Here is a 20,636-nt window from a genome sequence, read left to right as displayed (position 1 = left end):
AACTCTTGTATGTTAATGTATGTAAAAATCAATGTGAAATGGTGCCAACTATATGGAAAACAAAATGGTGGTTCTTCAAACAATTAAAAGTAGAATTACCAGATGATCCAACAATTCCACTTCTGGGCATATATCCAAAAGAATCAGAAGCAGGACTTTGAAGAGATACTTACATATTCGTGTCCATAACAGCATTATTCACAATAGCCAAACAGTACAAGTAATTCAAATGTCCATTGACAGATGAACAAATAAATAAAATGTGTTTAAAACAATAGAATATTATTCAACCTTATAAAAGAACTTCTGACACCTGCTACATCATGAAGAGCCTTAGGACATTCTGCTGAGTGAAATAAACCAGGCACAAAATGACAAATACTGTATGTTTGCACTTATAAGAGGTACATAGAATAGTCAAATTTATAGAAAGTAGAATGGTGATTGTCAGGTGCTGTGAGGAGGGAGAGGTGAGGAGTTACTACTTACTGGATATAGAGTTTCAGTTTTGCAAGGTGAAAACAATTCTGTGAATGGATGTTGGTGAGGGTAGCACAATGTAATTGTACTTAGTCCATTGGACTGTGCATGTAAAAATGGTTAAGATGGTAAATTTTAGATTATGTGTATTTTACCACAATCTAAAAAAATTAAATGTTGAAATAGCATTTAATTATTTAAACATTCTGCAAGTTATCATATTGGAACTCCTATAGTATGGCGGTTTACAGCATGCACTTTGTAGTCAAAACATTATGATCAACTTAACTAGTTTGTAACGTCGGGCAAGGTATTTTACCTCATTGTGTCTTTGTCTTTTTTATCCATAACATGAGGATAAGAATAATACTCCATTGTAGGTTAGTGTGAGGGTATGCTAGTTTTGTAGTGCTGGGGATCAAACCCAGGGCCGCATGCATACTAGGCAAGTGCTCCATCACTGAGCTATACCTCCAGCCCCCGTGTGAATGTTAAATGCCCTTAGAACAGTGCCTGGCACATAGGAATACTCTATTAATATTATAATTGTTTGATCATCCTGACATCTGAGGTCCTTGGGTTCTAAATTAGCTGTTTATAATGATTCCCACTTATGTCGTGTTTTCTTTTTAAACATCTTTCTGATCTTCAATTGAAAGCTCATATTTGAAGATCTTTGAGAATCCTGAGGCTTTACAAATTGGGGATATTGTCCTTCAGAGGATCCGACACCTGAGACCCATTTGCCCCCTTCAGTTATATCTGTTACATAGGGGAATCCCGGGTTCAGTTTCCCTGCAGTGGGAACTGCTTTTAGAGAGGTCTTTGTCCCTGAGACAACCCAAGATCTTCAGTTTGTTGCTCCCAGGTCACCACTTTAGTTTCATGGTTCTGATGGCTTTATTTATTTTTATTTTGTTTATTTGTTTTTTGACTGTTGAGGATTTCAGTCATCTTCTAAGACTCTAGTAAAACATTAACCAGTATATTTTATGAGCCTTCATTACTTCTGGAGAAATCCACAGGGCTTAAAACTCTCCAACATTTTAAGTACAGGCACTTATGAATACTTAGTTTCCAGAACTTAGCTTGGCGGCTGCCTCATGCCTGGCAGGTGACACTTTTTTTTCTTTTTTCCTTCATTTCTTTCTTTTTTAAATAAAAGAACCACATGGAGGTCTTTGTAGGAGGAAGAAATGAGGCCACAGAGGTGTAATATCTCTTTCCAGCCATTTGGGGAGCTCTGCTTGAATGTCACCCTTGAATGCTTAAATTGGCTCTCTCCCAAGTCACAGGGTGTCCTTAGCCCACAGCTGACATCAGGCAGACAGAAAGGGAAGCGGGGCTGCGGGAGAAGCCTGTGTGGGAAGGAGATGCCCTGGCCTCCCCAGGTGCAGCTCGCTGTTGCCCCCACTTAGCAGATCTGGTCTCCTTGTCTCTGTTTCTTGTGCCTCTACTTTGAGAAGTAATTGTCTCCCCAGGCCAAAGAATTAATGCCTGATGGTCCTAGCTCCATTCTTATCAAGCAGCCCAGCAAACATGTACCAAAGATACCATCATTTAATGACAACAACACTTAGAAGTAACAATAATAACACCTGTAGGTAACAGTAGCATGCCAAAGGTAGGATGGTGCATTTACACTACATCTGGTTTCTTGTTCTGGTGGGCTTGGGAATGGGTGGAGAAGGGAGAGGGCTGGCCAGACCCTCTTCTTCTCTCCAGCCGGGTTATCTGGGGAGAGCCCTCTTCTATTCAGTAGAGGGGGAAAGTTCCACCTGAGTTAGCAGTGCCTCTGAGACCTCGGTCCATAGCTGGCTCCGTTCAGCGGGCTGCATCTCTCCCTGGGATTCTGGAAGCACTGGGGATGACTGAGCTAGGGCGGCTGCCTTCCTTCTGGGTGCCTCTGGGGTGTGAGGGTCTTGCAGGAACGGAGACCGTTTGCTGCTCTAGCAAATGCCAAGGCCGTGGGTGGAGAAACAAGCCCCAGTGTGGGACTTCTGGGGCATCCCCAGTGGGGAGGACTGGAGAGAAGCAGCTCTGAACGCTGCAGAGGAACAGCAGCCTTACATCTCAGACTAGAATGAAAGAGAGCCACAAAGGGAAAATCAGAGGAGTCAAAACTTGACATCATGATGACAGGGGCAGAGTTATCTTCCTCTCTGCACTACTATGCTCTCTTTATAGTCTCTAGGGACCAGGAAGTCTCAGAAACCTTTCCACCCTCTTCCTTATCACAATCTTTCCCTGGAAAGGATCTGATAGTCTCCTTCTGTTAGGAAACAGACAGTGATAAAGCTTGATAAAGTGGATGTGTTCCATGCCCTAAGGCACTGGCAGTTAGCAGGAATCTCTGACCTCAGGAATTTCAGCCTTAATGAAGGAATCTCAGGCTATCAGCTTGTTGGGAAGGGAAATTATGTGGGAGGCAAAAGGTTGTCAGGATCACTTAAATCTAAGGATGGTTGGTGCTCTCACGGTGGAGGAAAGAGGGAGGTCACCCTGGGTGGGACGAACGTGCTCACCTTCCACACACTGTAGATCCAGTCGAGATAGGCTGTGACCTTGGTATACACTCCTGGGGTACTTGGGCCCCCACAGCCATGTCCCCAGCTCACGATGCCCACCACCTTCCAGTGGTCAGACTTGTACATCAGGGGTCCACCACTGTCACCCTGTGAGAGGCCAGAACAGGGGTTGCTGGGGAGGGTGGCCAGGGGCTGGCTTCCTTCCTCCTGGTCCTGCACTTCCCAGCACTCTCTGCCATTCTGCCCTCAGCCCCCTTGCTCCTGCCCATCCTGCATCCAGAAGTGCTCTTCTCTGCTGGAGCAAAAGGGTCTGTTGGTGGTCAAGTAAATTGTGGGTGTGCAGTGAGCCTTCTCCCGAGGTCACAACTTACACCAGCAAACTGAAGGCTGAAAAGGGCCCGGGGGAAGGAAGTCGGGTTATCTTTGTGTAACGTGGTAGTTCTAGAGTTTAATTAACCACTTCTGGAGTGCCTATTTTGTGTCTGGGCAATTGGGATTCTATTAGTTAAAGGAAGGAAGGAAGGACGGAAGGAAGGAAAGAAAGAAAGAGAGAGAGAAAGAGAGAAAGAAAGATCCCTGCCCTTAGGAAGCTTAGGATCAAATGGGATGAGAAGCACCAATAAGCAAGTAAGTAACCAATGACAAGTTGTCCCCTCTCTGAACCCAATAACACTACAGCCTGTTTGTGATGTCCCCACCACCACTGTGAACTCATTGAGGGCAGACACTGACTCTAAGCCTGCCATGTTTGTGGCACACAAGAGATGCCTCTTGAAGGAAGGATTTAATGACTGGGAATGGGATTGGAAAAGGAGTTTTAATGAAAATGTTCTGAAGACCTTCTGGAGGTGTGGGGTAGTAAAGTTCTAGTAAAGTTCAGCAGTGGAGAGACCGTCACAGAGAGAAGAGATCTGGGGTCCCTGTCTTCATGGACCTGTAGATGATACGTAAGGGTGGGTGGGGAGGATGAGGAATGTCATCTTTGTGTGCGAGATGGACATTTGAAAGCTTGCTATTTATCTGGTCTGTCCACCCACCCACCCACATTCTTAAATCTTCATGTTCCTTCCTTCCCTCCCTGTCTCCCTCCTTCCCCTCATCACGCTGAATGCCCACCACATGCAAGGTTTCGTGTTAAGCCTTCAGCCTCTGGGGGTTCATATCTCTCCAGGATGCACCCCCCTAACCACAGAACTCCACATGACCCTGGGAGGCCCCACCTGGCAGGTGTCCACGCCACCTCCTGGGACACCTGCACACAGCATCTTCTCAGTGACTTCTCCCTGGTAGGCATCATCTGCATTGCACCGGGTGTGGTCAATGACCTGGACTGACGCCTGCAGCAGTGTGTCAGACATCTTCCCTGGGAGGTTAAACACACACTCTCATTCTTGCCGTCTACCCCCAACCCAAGTTCATTCTCTGCATCACTAGATCTCTTTGCTTTATACCTGGAACCTTGGTGCTTGGTCCTCCAGGATGGGCTTTTCTGAAGGATGGCCACCTTCCCATGACCCCTTGGGAGCTGCTCTCTCATACAAGGTTATCTCTTGCCCTATGTTCCTGAGTCCAGGACTTACCACCATTCTCCTCCGTAAAGCCCCAGCCGACGACCCAGAGTTGGGTGGCTGGAGCAAGCTCCTCATCAAAGAAGGGCAGGCAGATGGGCCTGATGGTACCTGCCAGGAGTGGAGAGGAGGAAGGAGATCCCAGCTTCATGACTTTTAAAATTGTCTGTTTTAGGATGCTTCGGCTGGGGATCTTACCCATCTCTCTTGTGGGAGAGACTGGATTAGCTCATTCTTTGAGATGCTAAAGCCCTGGCCTGTGGACACACCTTTAATATGAAAAACAACCAATGCCAAGTCTATCCCCCAACCTCCTTTATCTAACTCTCACACACCAAACCAATATTTTCCCCTTCCCTACATCACTCTGGGGCCAGGTACTAGAAACCTAGAGACCAAGCTCCTTAGCCCAGACAACTCTTCACACCAGCCAATGCCAAGCTTGCCCAGCCTCGGACTCTGGCCACGCTTTCCCCTCTCTCCCTCTGCCTCCTGACCGACCCAGGTCCTTTCCTAAGTGGTCCTGCATGGCGAGGTAGGCCCCATCCTCTCAGAAACTGGTAAGTAATAAAGTCTTTGTTCTGAGGCAGTTGTCTCCAGGTCTGACACCTTACCACTCCTGAAGAAAACAAATCTCAGGGACAAACTTTGGAACATGACTAGGGCCTAGGAGAGCCTGGTGACTAAGCCTTCAGAAAGGGTTTCTTTGACACTTGTTTAGAATCCCATAGAACAGGGCCACCCTCAGGGCTCTGTCCCCTGGTACTACCTCACCTGAGAATGTCAGTGGGTTCTCTAGTTTCATAAGGGCAATGTCCTTCTCTTTGGGGTACAAGGTGTTGTGCTCAGTGGTGAAGATCTTGGCCACAGGTAGGGATGGGAAGCTGCTCAATTTTTCTGAGCCCACCCTCACCTTCCAGTTGGACACATCACGATAGTTCCTGGGGACAGAGAAGGATGGCTTCAAGTTTGAGCCAAGCATGAGAAGGGTTTGCCAGGGGCTGAGTCCCCAGGGCCCTAGGGATTAGAGTGCTGGGTGCTGCTGCCTTAGGAGGTAATCTGATGGTGGAGGCAGGGTGGTGGGAAGGGCAGTCTGAGGAATCACCTTCCCTATAGGGGATTTGATTATTTTCCTTGGTGAAACCTGCCCAGGAAAATGTCTGCCTGAGGGCTGAGCTGTGGGGTCCTGGCGCTCTTTATTCCACCCTTGGTCTTGGCTGTGCTACTCACGTGGTGCTTCCACTGTGGTCAGCGACTTATGGGCTTGTCTTTCATGATTCCCACACCAGACACAGCTTAGTATGTGGGACCCCCCCAACACACACACCAGGAAATGATTTATACCTCTTGTCAGATTCTCAAAAAGCCTGAGAACCCTGGGGCTAGACTGGGAATGCTTGATGGGGTAGCCTTGGAGTCTGTCTCATGTCCTAGGCACATAATTTGGATCTCAGTTCCTTTAGATACTCATGAAATGTTGAATGAATGAGTGAAAGTGAAGGGGTCCTGGGATGGCCCTTTCCCAGAGATTTGGCAGGCCTCTCTGCTGGATAGAAAGGGAACCTATGTCTGTTCAAGGACATTTCTGGACATAATGAAGTATGACCGTGATTCTAGACCCTGGGACCACTCCCTGTAAACTGGCAACGAGGAAATGAATTCTCAGGACTCCATGTAGGTGGGAAGAGCTTTTGTGGAGTGGAAGATTTGGAGGATGAGGTGGGTATCCGATGGCTTTTCTATCCAGAAATGTCAGACTTGGTGCCCAGCACTCTCTGCTCAGGCTTAACAATGGGCGTCTTGGCCAGTGTCTCACTGAGGGGTCCTCATCCTGGCAATGGTCTCCAGGGTTAGGGTTAGGGTTAAGCCAGGAGATGCAGTCCCTTCATGGCGTTGGTCCCCCCAGTCTCCTTGCGTTCAGGGCCTTACCTGAAGCAGTGGGCTGCCGTGAGGATCCACTGAGGATCCAGGATGCTTCCTCCGCAGACGTGTTGCTTGTTGTACTGGAGGCTGACCTGCCAAGGCCAAGAATCCACAGAGGCCTCCTCCCCGCCCACCACCCGAGGAGCCTTCAGGCTCCTCCCACAGGCTGGACTCCACCGGAAAGAGGGAAAAAGGGGAAGTCAGACTCTGGGGGATGGGCTGCCTCCTCTGACAGCCTAGGTCTGCCCTGAGCAGAGCCCTTAGGACTGGTACCAGGAGCCAGGGAGGACCAGGCCAATTCCCAATGGTTCTCAGAGCGACATTGAGTGTTCCAGACCACAGGCTTTCCCTCAGACCTCCCTCTCCTTTTGTTTGACTTTAGGTGTGTTTAGGAGTCTGTATTGCCAACCTGGGTGTGTGCACTGTGCTGGGAATTTATGACCTTCAAACTAAACAGGGATGCAGAGTTATGAAAGTTCCGCCCAGGCGCATGTCCCCAGCTGCTCCTGCTGAGTAACAGTAAATACGCCCACAAGCTACTTTGGCACCCGGAAGTGGGAAGAAATTTCCAGAAACTGGATTTTCGGATCTCCAACTCATCTTTCGTCCAGTTTGGCCCCCCTGCTAAGCAAGGCTCCTGATCAGTCATCCTGTCTTTCCCCTGACCGGACCTGGTTTTCGCATCTGACACTTCAGCTCAGACCTCAGCCCCCTCCCTGCCTCTCCTGTCCCTTGGCCGGCCCCTGCCATGGTGGTGCTTCCAGCAGGGAAAGGCTGCCACCCTGTCCTGCGTGTCTGGCACTGTGCCAGGGGGGCCTTTAGGATACTGTCTGTTTTCAAACCGCTTTTACCTGCCACCTTGCTCACCCACCCAAAGCTCTCTGTTGGCAAGGTTAGAGTTTAAACTCTTTCTTCTGGCAGACTCCCACTGGATTTATATAAAGTTTCTGTCTAGCCAAATTGATCTGCTTACTGCTCCCTGCTATGATTTGGATTCAGTTTGAATGAGTCCCCTAGAGGTCCGTGTCTGGGAGCTTGGGGTGGTGTTGAGGTGGCGGGAACTCTGAGAGTTGCGACCTTATGGCTCTTAGGTTGTTGGAGAGGCTGCCCTCAGAAGGGATGAAGGTTGTTTTCCTGGAATTCCTGAGTGCTTGTGAAAGCCATTTGTTAAAAGAGTAAACCTGACTCCTGAATGGCTCTTGGGCTTTTTGTTTTGAAATATGATCTCTTGTTCCTGCAAGTGCTCCTGTCATTAGCCATCATCTGAAGTTGGATCCTCAACAGAGGCCAAATCAATGGAGCTGCCTCATAGTCAACCTTCAGCTTTCAAAACTGTGAATTAAATAAACTTATTTTCCTTATAAAGTTAGCCTGCTTCAGGTATGTCATTACAGTAATGAAAAAATAATATCCTCAAGTCATGGGCTGTGAGTAGAGGGTAGAAGATAATTCCTAACACCAACCATTTGTAGGAGCACTGAGCTATAAGCTCAAAGGCTAAAGAATAAAGGTTCGGCCTGAACAGAGTGAAACTTGGAGTCTGGAAGACTCTAAATGTTCTAGATTTAGGAATGCAGAGAAAGGTCTTCCTCCCTGGTCATTCCTAGTCCAGGTCTCAACCCCTCAGAGATGGAGCATACTCACCAAGGCAGTGCAGGGCAACCAGGGAGCCTGAGAGACAAGGTCTGGAAGAGAGATACAGGGCCCTGTGGGTTCTGCTTCTCCCTTGGCTGGAAGGCAGGGACTCTGACCTTCTGGTACTGTTGATTTCTCTCCCACTACCTGGGAAATCTGGCTCAGTCCTTGGCACAACACTGGCCTGACTTTTTTTAAGTCCAGAATCTTGCATGATGGGGGCTGTATAGAAACTGCATTAACACTCAGAGCAACCTGATTTGATCCAACAGCCCAGAATTGAACATATACCCTGTGCTGGGTCCTGCCTGAGCAAGGAGAGGACAGAGGAGTCCACTGCACTGCGGGCTTTCCAAATGGAAGAAAAATGGGAGTTCAGTGGAATTCTAGGCAAACATCACCCGATTACCAACTCTGTCCTTTTCAAGATTTACTTTGATGAATGAGCAGCCCTCAGTAACTCCCTGGATGCTAAGAAGCCAGCATCCCGTCTGAGCCACTTTGCTGCAGTGTGGCCGATTGCATTTAGATGCTATGCTCTAATGCAGGGTGGCAAGGCCAGGTCATGGAGCACTGCAAACGTGTGGAGGGCCTACTCTGGCCTGGGTGAGTGAGAGGTAGGGAGGGATGAAGTGACTTTGGAATCTTGCCTATTGGGCAATTTATTAGGGCACCAAAGGCAGTAGTAAAAACATTTGACTTTACCATTCAGACTGATAGCAAGGTCACTTTATCCATCCCTCTGCCTTTGGGTAGGAGAGCACACTTTGTCCAACTATATATTCGATTAAAAAAAAAAGTTAACAAAGAAAATCTCTCAAAAAAGTGATTCTATAGCTCTCAGTGCTGAATGATCTGCTTGGCTGGGAGTTCTTCCTATTGTCTGGCTTACATGCCTTTTGCTGCTGGTCTGTTCAGGCTGAGCTGGCTCACATGCTAAACTTTGCAGGCCAGAGGTCTCCTCTCACTTACCCACTTGAGTTCCGCACCTGAAGCTCCTGGCTGTCTTCTGTCACTTTAACAACATCCAGATCCTGGTCTGGGCCAATCTCCACAGCTTTGAAAGTGGGTTGGCTATGGAAGGGAGAGAGCTGTGAGCTGGGGCAGAGACCAGAACAAGATAGTAGGAGCAGCCCTGCTCTCAGGAGAGAAGGTGGCAGAGAATGCCATTGTGGAGTGGGGGTGGTTTTGGTAAGTGGGCTGGGGTCTGATTTGCTGTGCAATAGGAGACATTATCATGACATCCCAGGACTCAGTCCTCAGCAAAACACTGGCCTGACTTTTTTTAGTCCAGAATCTAGAGCTCTGGAGAAATAGTAGGGATTCCCTTTCCTAGCTCCAAGCTGTGTGCCTAATTCAAATGTCCCCAGTAGTTTCTTCTGGTTCACATCAGGGGATTGAAAGAAGCAAAGGGACCCAGCTAAGCTTCCTCTCACCTTGGAGGGGGTTGGAACGTGGATATCCAGTTTTCCAGGGAGGGCATCTTATCTGACTTTGACACTGGGTGTACATACACGGCCCCTTAGAGGTAAACAGGCCTGGATCTGTCTTGACATGAATCTAGACAATACTCCCCAACTTGAGCTACCCTCCCTCTTTCTGCTAATCCATGTGTGCCCTCTCTCAGACTGTGGGATAAAGTCTCCCTTCCTCCAGAAAGCCTTCCCTGATCACTCCCATCTCTGTGATTGTTCTTTGGCTGAATCTGTCTCTTCCAAATCTTCCCCTTCCTTCTCCACCCTGTCCTGTTACCATAAACTGCATATAGGGTGGGGGTCAAGCCATGCCCTGACTGAATGATATATGCTTGGTCAGGAATGCTGCCATTCCCTGGGTGGACCCAGGTACTGGACCCTGGGAGTACCAAGAGCCTGTTTTAAGAGCTCTCAAGACTGAAGTTCTTTTGCTGGTCCTGACACTAGTTTGATGTGTCACCCTGGGCAGGTCACATTCCTTCTCTGAGCTTCTCTAAGTCTCAGTTTTCTCCTCTGTAAAGTGGTGAGTGGATCAGATAATCCCCAAGGTTATCCCACCTGGACCACCTATGGTTTTATGGTCCTAGGACAAGAAAGGCCTCCAGTCCAGGTGGAGGGAAGAAAGTGGAGAGATCTGAGTAGAGAGATCAATCCCAAAAGGAAGGACAAAGCTGGAAATGGACATTCCCAGGAAAGTTAATCAATTACACCCTCATTAATGAACTTTGATTTTGTGCAGCCCAAGAGCCAGGTGGTTTGGCGGGCTCCAGAAGGACAGAGATTCCAGGAACATATCATCTTAAGAACCCCAAGAGACATCCGGGTTTCATAATCAAGCCTCAGCCTGCTGCGCTAGGTACAGCTGACACTGCAGTTGGCTGGACTGCAGTGTGGGGGGGGAGGGGCTGGCAGAATCCAGGCTGGGCTGGGGCAGCTGCAGGAGGAGGGGAGAATAGCAAGTGCCAGGCATGTCCCTGCTCTCCTCAAAACTGAAGGTGGCAGGGGTCCTTTCTAGAGGATCCTGGGTATTGCACCGCACGGAGGGTAGAGAGCAGCAGAAGCCTGTTAACTAGAGGGCAGCGAGGGCCAGGTGGATTTGTAATGACTGCCTGGGGCATCTATTAAAAAGGACCTTGAGGCTGCTTTTAGAGTTCTGTGATTATTTGGCAATATTTTCCTAGTGGTTATAATGTCTGCCCGTCTCTGGGTCATGTTTCTTAGAATCCTGAAGAAGTTTGGTCTTCCAGGGAGAGGCTATCTCATTCTGCAACTGAATACAGGGGCTGTTTTCCATCCTCTTTAGGTAGGCTCTCCGGTGGCCAAATGTCTCACTTCCCCTTCCATTATAGATGAGGCGAGAGAAACTTACAAACGAGAGTCCCCGACAACACTGATGCCCAGGAACAAGGGCTCTTGGGCAGAGATTCTAGCCCTCTACCTCTCAGCTACTACTCAAGCAAGTTACTTTCTCCAAGTCTACTTCTAATTTAGATATAATAATAACCATGTTTTTGGTTTTCTGCCAGGCTCAAATGAATATAAATATATATCATGCTAATTACCCTCTTATAATTATGCACCTTCCATTCACTCCAGACTTGGAACTGTTTTTGGAATTTGCTGAGGGAGCTGGGATTGCTGATGATGGGGCCCCAATGAAATCAGGCTCTTTTAAACTAAATTTTAACCAACAAGACTTTGTGTGAGTAAATCAGGCTTTTCGATTACTGGACAGGGGAGGCTTCTTGCAAAGGACAGAGGAGTGAAGATTGAGGAGAAAGGGAAAGAGAAGATTCAGGGGAGCTGGAGCTGTGTGAGAGTGTGTGTGAGAAAGTGAGTGTGTTGCAGGACAGTGTGTGTGAGTGTGTGCTGGGGGACAGCTTGGATTCTCTCACTGGCACCCCTCAATCATCCTTTGATGTCAGCATTATTTTTCCCAATTAACACTCCTCTCTCTCTCTCTCTCTCTTTTTCCACACCGGAGATTAAACCCAAAGATGCTTAACCACTGAGCCACGTCCCCAGCCCTTTTTGTTTTTTTGAGACACTGTCTCACTAAGCCACTGAGACTGGCTTTGAATCTGTGATCCTCCTACCTCAGCCTCCTGAGCTGCTGGGATTATGGGCCTGAGCCACCACACCCCACTCCAATTAACTCTTGAGGAATGGAGGTGTAAGAGCTTTCACTTCGTGTTGCTCATGGGTGAAAGGGCTAGGATTCAAGACCAGTGCCATCTGACTGTACTTTAAGGAAAGAAGGAAGAGGACCCAAGAGGAAGGAAGCAAGGAGAGAGGAGGCTATGGTGGGGTGACCCCTCTGATGGCCCAGGTTGGGTACCTGCTGTAGCCCATTTGCCCACAGGCTGTCTTGGCCAGAGTTTCTGTGAAGTTGTCGAAACAAGCAGAGGCCCAGTTCCCTGTGGCCGGGTCCAGCACCTGCAGGGTGGATCGGTCCTTGGAGAGTCGGACTGGGAGGGGAGGAACCTGGATGAGCTGGAGCATGGGACCCCTCTGGTCCAGCCCCCCAGAACTCATGAGACTAGCCCAAGCACCCCAACCCAGAAATGAGGAACTATGGGCACTGATGCTCTTAACATCCTGGGAGTTCCTCCATTTGACTGTCTCCTTGACCCTCATTTTGACAATGGCCAGGGTTAATGTCCCAGGGTCAGTCTTCATCATCATTCTGCCCTGTTTCCCTGACACAATGGTTAATAGCACCCCCTTTTGCTGATATAGGCACCAGTTGTTTTTTTTTTTTTTTTTTGGTACTGGGGATTGAACCCAGGGGTGTTTTAACACTGAGTCACATCCCAAGCCCTTTTAATTTTTATTTTATTTTAGGCAGGGTCTCACTAAATTGCTTAGGCCTTGCTAATTTGCTGAGGCTGACCTTGAACTTGTGATCCTCCTGTCTCAGCTCCTTGAATGGCTGGGATTATTGTGTGTGCCACCATGCCCAGCTTAGGTGCTCAGTTGTGTGGTCACTCTGCCCCTGGTCCACACAGCTTGCCTGGCCTGGGGAAACTTCACAGCCAGGGACCTAAGCACTTCTCCACTTGAGGTCAAAAGGGGAGGTAGAGTGAGAAGTTCTATTAGCAGTAGGGTGACAGTTGCCTGGAGGCATTTGACTTTAATGAAAAAGAGCAAATATAAAGGATGCCACTCAGGGCTGGGGATGTAGCTCAAGCGCTGGGTTCGATCCTCAGCACCACATACAAATTAAAAAAAAATGTTCTGCCCACTGAAAACTAAAAATAAATATTAAAAATTCTCTCTCTCTCTCTCTCTCTTAAAAAAATTAAAAAAAAAAAAGGATGCCACTCAGTCCTGCCTCTTGAAAGTCCCCATCACCCACATCCTGGGTTTTTTCTCTTCAGACCTCAAGTACCAGATGCATTGAGCTGGGCTAGGCCAAAGTCGTGGGTTTTTGCTTCTTTCAAGGACTGAGATCCTTCCCATTATACAGCATATTACAATAAACACTAATGACTAGAAGGATCATTAGTAGGTTTATGGTCTGGCAATCTCTTTTCTAATCACCTTGAAATAACAGATTTCACAGAAATCTGGTCAAAACCTAGCAGGTGCAGCAGGAGTGAGCAGGCTCAGGGACAATTTCCTGTGTCTTCTGGTCCATGTTTGTCCATTGACTAGCTCCTGAGTGTATGCCAGGTGTGTATTGCTGGAATCTAAAGGTGGTCATGGTCCTGCTCTCCTGAACCTTTTTTGGAAGGGATAGACACTGACAAGTCAGTGTGCAGACGCTGTACGGTGACCCTGGGCACCTGAGCTGACTTCCTGCTGTGCCCATTCCCTTGCCCCTCAGCCTATGAACTCACCTCCCACCGCAGGCCTCTCTGGGAAGTCCTTGACACAGGGCTCCTCATCTTCTCCTGAGGCACAGTCCGGATGTCCATCACACATCTGTGTCCTCGGGAGGAAGTGCAGGGGGTGGCCGCAGATGAAGTAGTATTTATCCAGAATCACCTTGACTGGAAGGAAAGTGCAGGGAGAGGCCCAGAGGACTGAGGGTCAAGCAGGCTGCCCTGGGCAGGGAGAGGCTGTTTTTTTTCCTACAAGTAGTTCTGAGCTCAGAGGCCCCCAGATGGGGGTTCCAGGCCCAGGTCTGCCATGCAGTAGCAGATACACCTGGTTCCTTAGCTATCAAGCAGAGAATATACTGGCCCATGTCTACGTGATGGCCCTGGAGTCCCATGAGAATGTGTGTGTGGGGGAAATTGAGAATCTGACTCTGTCAACTGTTACCCCTCAGGTGATGAAGGAGGAAGCAGAATGGGGGACTTGGGGTCCCAGGACCTGGTTCTGAGTCCTGATTCTACCACTTGCTGTGCAACTTCTCACGAACTCCTCTCCCTGCTAGGCCTCACTTTCCTCCTCCGCACAACGGGACAGTAACCCCTATCTCACAGGCTGTTGAGAACACGTGGCCAGCTGGTCCTTGTGAAAATACCTTGTAACTCTCAAGTACAGCTCGAGAGGTGGGTGGTTTTTATCGGGGGTTTGAAAGACCCATGAAGAGGTGTGAGCTTGGTTTTGTTTTCTGACTGCTGTCTTAGGATTCTGCCAGCTGCCTTCACCTTCGGTTGCTCCTTTGCCTTCTTGGGCTGACAGAAATGTGTTCGGTCATTAATCTCTTAGGGAACAGATGTTTTGAGAAGTGTCTCTGGCCGAGGGGAGCTCTTCTTTTCTAGGTGCTCTCCCTCCAGTCCATTATCAATCCCTGCTGGTTCTGGGAGTGGTGATGGAGATCCTGTGACAGTTCCCACTTATCACTGTACTGGGAGTTTTCCAAACTGTTGATCACAAATCCCAGGAACAACCTTAGGAGGCTGGTGCCATTACTGACTCTCATCACTGAGAGGGAAACTGAGGATGGAAGAGTTAGCGTTTCTTCTCAAGCCCATGCCTTGCCTCTGTGGTTCAGCCAGCCACTGTCTGCCTCCCAGAAGATGCACAAGGTGTGAGTGGCTGGCCTGTTGCCTGCCTGGCTTCCTGCAGATAAATTGGCCTCTTCTCTCCACTGTGGCAGGACATATGCTCAGAGGAAATAAGCTCACTTTAATATTTAGAGTGAATTAAACAGGCTGGTAAATCTGCTGATACCACTGCAAAACCACCGCTTTAGGTTGCATATGAAATGTCCCCCCAAAGGTCCCTATGTTAAAGGCTTGGTCCCAGGGTGGTGCTATTGGGAGGTGGGATCTAGTGGGAGGTCTTTAGGACATCGGGAGCATGACTCTGAAGGGAATCATGGGAGCCAAGTCCCTTCTTCTTCTTTTGCTCCCTGGATCATGATGTATGTGATGCCAGGTGTTTCCCCCATGATGTGCTACCTCACCACAGGCCCAAAGTGGTAAGGTCAATTGATCATGGACTTGAACCTCTAAAACTGTGAGCCAAAATAACCTTTTTCTCTTTACAAATTGATGATCTTGGGTGTTTTGTTATAGAGATGGAAAACTGACTATGTAATCATAATCATGTCAGGCCAGCCAACATGATTTCAAGAAGAAACGTTTTGGAGTTTTCTGCCTCTCAAACGCATTCAGGCTCCCAGTGATCTGGGTGGTGTTTATGTTGTGGATCTGCATTTCCAGTGCCATGAGATGGAAGTGGACTTGCTCAGTCAGGGGCCTGGGGTCCTGCTCCAGTTCTTCCCTGATTGTTACACCTCCTCTTTCATCCTCAGTATAGAATGAAGGGTTGGACCAGAGGATCTCGGAGTGTTTTCCAAAGGGGTAGTGACTGCTGCTGCTGCAAAAGCCACCATGGTAACAAGTACAGACTCCCTAAGGGCCAGTCATTCCCAGGCTGTCCAGACAGTCCTGCCCTAGTTAGCAAGCTCATGGCCTGCATCCTATCTCTGCATGCTGTGTGGTGACACATGCTTTTGCAAAACTTGGTTTTTATCTAGGTCCTTTGGGCATGTGATCTCGGTGGTGCTCACCATACTGCTTGAAGAAAGGTAGAACATTTTACAGGTAGAGTAGGGATGACTGTCCCAGGTGTCCTGACTCTTACTCTCATCTCTGGTGCCCTACACCCTGCTGTTCACAGCCATGGTCAGTTCCCTGCTGTGACAAGGGGGTTGGTGAAGGCAAGGACTCAGTCTCAGAGTGTGGCCACTAGAAGGGACTATGGGAGTCACTGTTCATTCATTTAATCTTTGTTATCAAGTGGGCTGCTCAAGGTCACACTGGGTCTCAGGCAATGATGAAGACAGGGCTTTAGGGGGGAGGGGCACCTGCTAGGCAGTGTTCCCTTGCCTCCTCCCTTCCTCCCTCCTCACAGGCAGAGATGCTTTCTGTCCTTGCAGCCAGGAGGCTGCTCAGATCAACTCAGCATCAAGCTGCAGGGGCTGGGAAGGAGGGGGCGGGGCAGGCTTGCGTGGGTTAGTAACATGGGCCACGTGTGTAGCGGAACTTCTCTCTGGGATAGAAGCCATCTGGGAGAGATGGGGGCGAGTTCAATTCCCCTTTCACTCTTGGAAGAAGGCTCTCTTCAAAGCAGGGGCGGATACATGTGGAGGCACCTGTTTTTTTTTTTTTTTTTTAAGGCAAAGCTTTATGCAGATCACCTGCCTGTAACTGTGGGGGTGGGAGGGTGGAGGCTGTGGGTGGGGGCTGTCACTTACTGAGGGGTGAGGGCGGTGTGAGGGCTGCCACTTATTGAGGGGGTGAGGGAGGGTACTGTCACCTGCTTAGGGAAAGAAAGTTGGGTGGAGGCTGTCACTTACTGAGGATAACCACAATGACGATGGTCGCCAGGCTCAGCAGTACAGCGATGATGGGGATCCCCACCTTTCTGAAAGTCTCCAGGGGAGTGCGGGGTTTGCGCAGGGTGGTGGCATCTGTCAGGAGGTGTGAGGAGGGCAAGAGTGTGCAGTCAGTGCTCGGAGCCCACCCCAGCCAAGGCCCACAGCTCCCACCCTCTGGCCTGTGGCAGGAATGCCTTGGGGACAGTTTTGGTTGACGCTGGGGGCTTATTCCTGCAGACGAGGCTGAGCTTGATCAGCACGCGGCCACCCACCTCCTCTGACCTGGGCTTACCCATCTTTCCTAAGTGCTCCTGAAATGAGCCTGCAGCCCATCTGCCTCCCCCTCGTCTTGCCCTAACCTGTTCTGGGATGTGTCACCCTGTTAGGTCTGAACTGTGCCTGCCTTGGGAGAGGCCAGTCCCCTGGGGCATGTACTTGAGCACATCCTCATTTATTGTGCTATCATTTACCCTTTTCCTGACTTGTCGTTCTTTGGATATCTTTTTATTTTTAATTGACACAGGGTAATTGTACATATTTATGGGGTACAGCGTGGCATTTCAGTACATGTATGCAATATATAAGGATCAGATTGGAGTAATTGACATACTTGTCATCTTAGACATTTACCATTTCTTTGTGCTGGGAACATTCAGGATCCTCTCTGTTAGCTCTTTTGAAATATAATTGTTGTCAACCACAGTCACCATCCTGAGCTATAGAACAGTAGATATGATCTCTCCTATCCAGCCACACCCAACTTATCTTCTGAATAAAATAGAAGCTCCGGGAGGGCAGAGGCCTCCAGCACAGTGAACGTTTAATAGATGCTTAATAAATAAAATCTTGTGCACCCTGACAGCCTCCATCTCCAAGTCAAACCAACAGCAGTGAGTCCCCAGCATGGCCCTTGTCTTTAAGGAGATTGCGATTCAGAGAAGAGAGAAATGGGAAGCAAATGCCAGTACCACCAGGTGGAAGACCGTGTACGTTACTAGATACAAGGCCAAAAGCAGACTGAGGAGGGCTTCCCGAGCAGGTGGCGCTTAGATATAGGTAGAAAGGAGGACCTGGACCCTGGGCCAGCCCCAGTACAGGCATGGAGGTGGAGAACGGTGAGGGGGTGGGGTCCTGGAATCTGAGGTGTCAAAGCATGTCAGGAGGCAGGACAGTAAAGTCAGTTTGTGGAGACTCTCGAAACCATGCTTAGGCTGGGAGCAGTGGCACATGCCTATCATCCCAGTGGCTTGGGAGGCTGAAGCAGGAGGATCCCAAGTTTGAAGCCAGCCTCAGAAATTTAGTGAGACCCTGTTTCAAACTAAAATAGAAAAAGGGCTGGGGATGTGGCTCAGTGGTTAAGTGTTCCTGATACAAAAAAAAAAAAAAAAAAAAAGGTGCTTAGGTGTTTGAGTTTGAATTTTTATCTTGAAAGTGGTGAGTAGCCATGGAAAGTTTTTGAGCAGTGAAGAGACATGATAAAATTAATATTTAGAAAGAGGAATCTTTCGCTGGGGAGTTGATGAATTGGAACAAAAGATCCTGGGATCAGGGAGCAGTTAGAGCCCTTCACTGCCTAGAACAGGGGTAATAATAACTCCGTGTCCATTTCACACGGCTATTCAGGGAGAGGGGACTTGGGAACAACTGGGAAATGCTAGGTTCTCAGGAAGTAAGAGGTAGCAGAGATAGGTCCTTTTCAGTCCCCTCTCCTTGTGGGCCATAAGCTGAAGGGGTGCAGGGACCTCCCCTTCAGGGAGCGCTGGAACAGGAATTTGGGCACCCTGAGAAAGCCATAGGCCTCCCTCCCGCCCTGGACCCCATGTGACTTACTCTCTCATCCTCCTTAAGTCTGCAGTCTTAGTGAGGCCTTTCTTGATCTCCCTACCTAAAATGAAACCTTCTAGCATTTTCCATCCTCCTTCCATGTTTTCTTTTTTCCAAAGCGCTCATCCTCTCTAACATACCCTACATTTTGTATATTTTGTGTATTTTCTGTCTCTTCTACCTGTGCCTGTAATGAAGACTCCATGAGATAGGACTTTGTGTCTGTTTTGTGCACTGATGAGTCCTAGGTCCCCAGAAGGGTGCCTGCCCCGTGGCAGACACTCCACTATTTGTCCAATGAACAAAGGAATTGCTCTCGACTGTTCTTGTAAGCACACCCTTCCATCTTTCTTCCAGGTCTCATTTTATTCTGCCTTAAATGGTAGCTAGTCAGGTGTCTGGCTCTATCCTTCTCCTCAGCTCTTCAAAAGCAAAGAGCGTTCTGCCAGAGACTGGTGTCCCATAAATGCTGATATTAATGACTCTGCTGATAAGGGAAAGCTGAAAATTTATGTTTCCATAAAAAAGTGGATTCCTCATAGCACCAAGTAGCTTATCAATAATGCTAGCTGATATCATCATTTTTCAATGTTCCAGCAGCCAAGCTCTTCTCTTTTCTGTGTGCATGGAAATGTTTCACAGAGGCATTCATTCATTCAGCATGATTAGGTCTGAGCCCCGACTTCTGGAGGCAGGAGATGGCTTGTTTTCTAGGAGAGCAAATGACCTACCAGGGGCCATGAGTTCCTGTGACCAGGGTTCAAGGCCTCTGCCTCCAGGGCATTCTCAGGAAGGTCCTGCTCCCCTCATCAGGAAGGGAAGGGACTTCATACTTAGTTTAGATTCCAGAACCCACGGAGCTAGAAATGGCCTCCCTGCCTGCCGCTGTGTTTTCCTTCAGTCTTGCCCTTGCTGCTGGATAGAGCTTCATAAAAGCTGGCTTTGGGCCTGTTGCTTTCCCCTTGAGAACTTATCATAGATCCTTACAACTTGCACATCTGGACCATGCTCCTGTCTGTGCTTTCTAAACCAGGGTGATTTAGCCTTGCTCTTCAGTGGGCTTCTACTGCTAGTCCCCACCAGCTCCCAGCTCTTCCCAGACAGGGTTGTTCCTTGGTTCTGGAATGACTGGTATTAATTCTCACCTCTGCCTCTACGAGCTTGGCCCCTTCCCTCCTCCACTGAGACTCGTCACTCTCTTCGCCCCTGAGAGGCTACTCATCCTGCAAGGACTGGCCCAGGCACTCTGCCTGACCCCTGGAGCAGCACTGATCTTTCTGGTTTGGTAGTTCTCAGGCTTATTCAGGGGGTGAAGCACTGGGAAGCTTGGTGTAGTGTTCCTGGGGGACACCATGGCCTCTGATACATTAATTCCAAAGTACAAACTAGGTGCTGTATTTTATTTGCTGAAGATTCCATTGATTGTGAACATTATTAATTGTGACCCTGAACTGAGAAAAAGGCTAACTAAGCAGGATTGGATATTTTCTTAATGATCTGTGCATAGTAATCTGTTCCTTGCTCATTTGTTTTGCTGTTCTAGCAGGCTATCAGAAATAGGTATCAATGGTTTAAGAAGATGTAATGGGTTGACTGGGGTTGTGGCTCAGAGGTAGAGTGCTTGCCTCACATGTGTGAGGAACTGAGTTCGATCCTCAGCACCGCATAAAAATAAATGAATAAAATAAAGGTATTGTGTCCATCTACAACTAAAGGTATTTTAAAAAAGAAGATGTAATGGAAGGAAAAAACCCTTAGATTTGAGAACATTCTGCTGATGACCGTATCTTTCTCCTACGAATTAGGCAAACATCGCCACTTTCTTTTCTACAGGTGAAAACACTGGTGTCCAGATGGTTTCTTGTTAGCATGGACATGCTGTGAACTCCATGAGGACAAGGACCTTGCTTACTGCTGTAGCCCAGCATCAGCCCAGGGCCTGGCACAAGGAATGAATTGGGGGATCATTGTTCCTGGGGCTGTGGTTTGTGGGTTCTATTTCCCCAGAGACCAGACCTCCTACTTCTAGAATGAATCCTGAAATTCACAGGTACTTAATGCTTCTTGAATGATGGATGAGGGATGGATGACACCCACAGCAGTTAGCACTTGGGATAGATGGTGACGGCCACGCAAGGGTGGCTCAGGGTCTACTTGGTAACTGAAGCAGAAGCTGAAGGAGACATAGTGAAGCCAGGCTTGAGCTTACCGGGGCTGTTCAGGGGTTGGTTACTGCCAGGATCCTGTAAATTAAAGGAAAAACATTGAGTTGAGTTGGGGAACCCCTCAGACCAGGGCTGACAGCTTAGGGGAGAGTCTTGGTTCATCTGTGTCCTCCTCTTCCTGCTGGGTCTAAGTTGGAGTTCTCTGGGAGATCCAAAAATGAAGAAATTCAGTCATGTATCTCTTTGACCTGGCTCAA

General features: G+C 48.5%; 1 protein-coding gene across 2 annotated transcripts in view; it reads right to left on the bottom strand.

The window, feature by feature from the left end:
- Window positions 1–2,022: 2,022 nt before the first annotated feature.
- The window catches only part of Tmprss4 (transmembrane serine protease 4), a 35,648-nt gene continuing 17,034 nt past the window's right edge, over window positions 2,023–20,636 (bottom strand). For both annotated transcript variants that reach the window (XM_021728532.3, XM_078047073.1), the window contains exons 2-13: window positions 20,424–20,457; window positions 16,370–16,483; window positions 13,452–13,604; window positions 11,948–12,077; window positions 9,107–9,208; window positions 8,144–8,184; window positions 6,506–6,665; window positions 5,351–5,517; window positions 4,589–4,687; window positions 4,229–4,371; window positions 3,006–3,155; window positions 2,023–2,558 (exon numbers count right to left, since the gene is read on the bottom strand). In XM_021728532.3, the coding sequence (XP_021584207.2) occupies window positions 2,547–2,558; window positions 3,006–3,155; window positions 4,229–4,371; window positions 4,589–4,687; window positions 5,351–5,517; window positions 6,506–6,665; window positions 8,144–8,184; window positions 9,107–9,208; window positions 11,948–12,077; window positions 13,452–13,604; window positions 16,370–16,483; window positions 20,424–20,457 (1,305 nt within the window). In that variant the 3' untranslated portion in view covers window positions 2,023–2,546. The remainder of the gene's footprint in view (window positions 2,559–3,005; window positions 3,156–4,228; window positions 4,372–4,588; window positions 4,688–5,350; window positions 5,518–6,505; window positions 6,666–8,143; window positions 8,185–9,106; window positions 9,209–11,947; window positions 12,078–13,451; window positions 13,605–16,369; window positions 16,484–20,423; window positions 20,458–20,636) is intronic.

Source organism: Ictidomys tridecemlineatus, chromosome 4, assembly GCF_052094955.1.
Source record: "Ictidomys tridecemlineatus isolate mIctTri1 chromosome 4, mIctTri1.hap1, whole genome shotgun sequence".
Lineage (NCBI taxonomy): Eukaryota > Metazoa > Chordata > Mammalia > Rodentia > Sciuridae > Ictidomys > Ictidomys tridecemlineatus.
The sequence above is the reverse complement of the archived record's forward strand: the minus strand, read 5'-3'. Positions and strand labels throughout refer to the sequence as shown.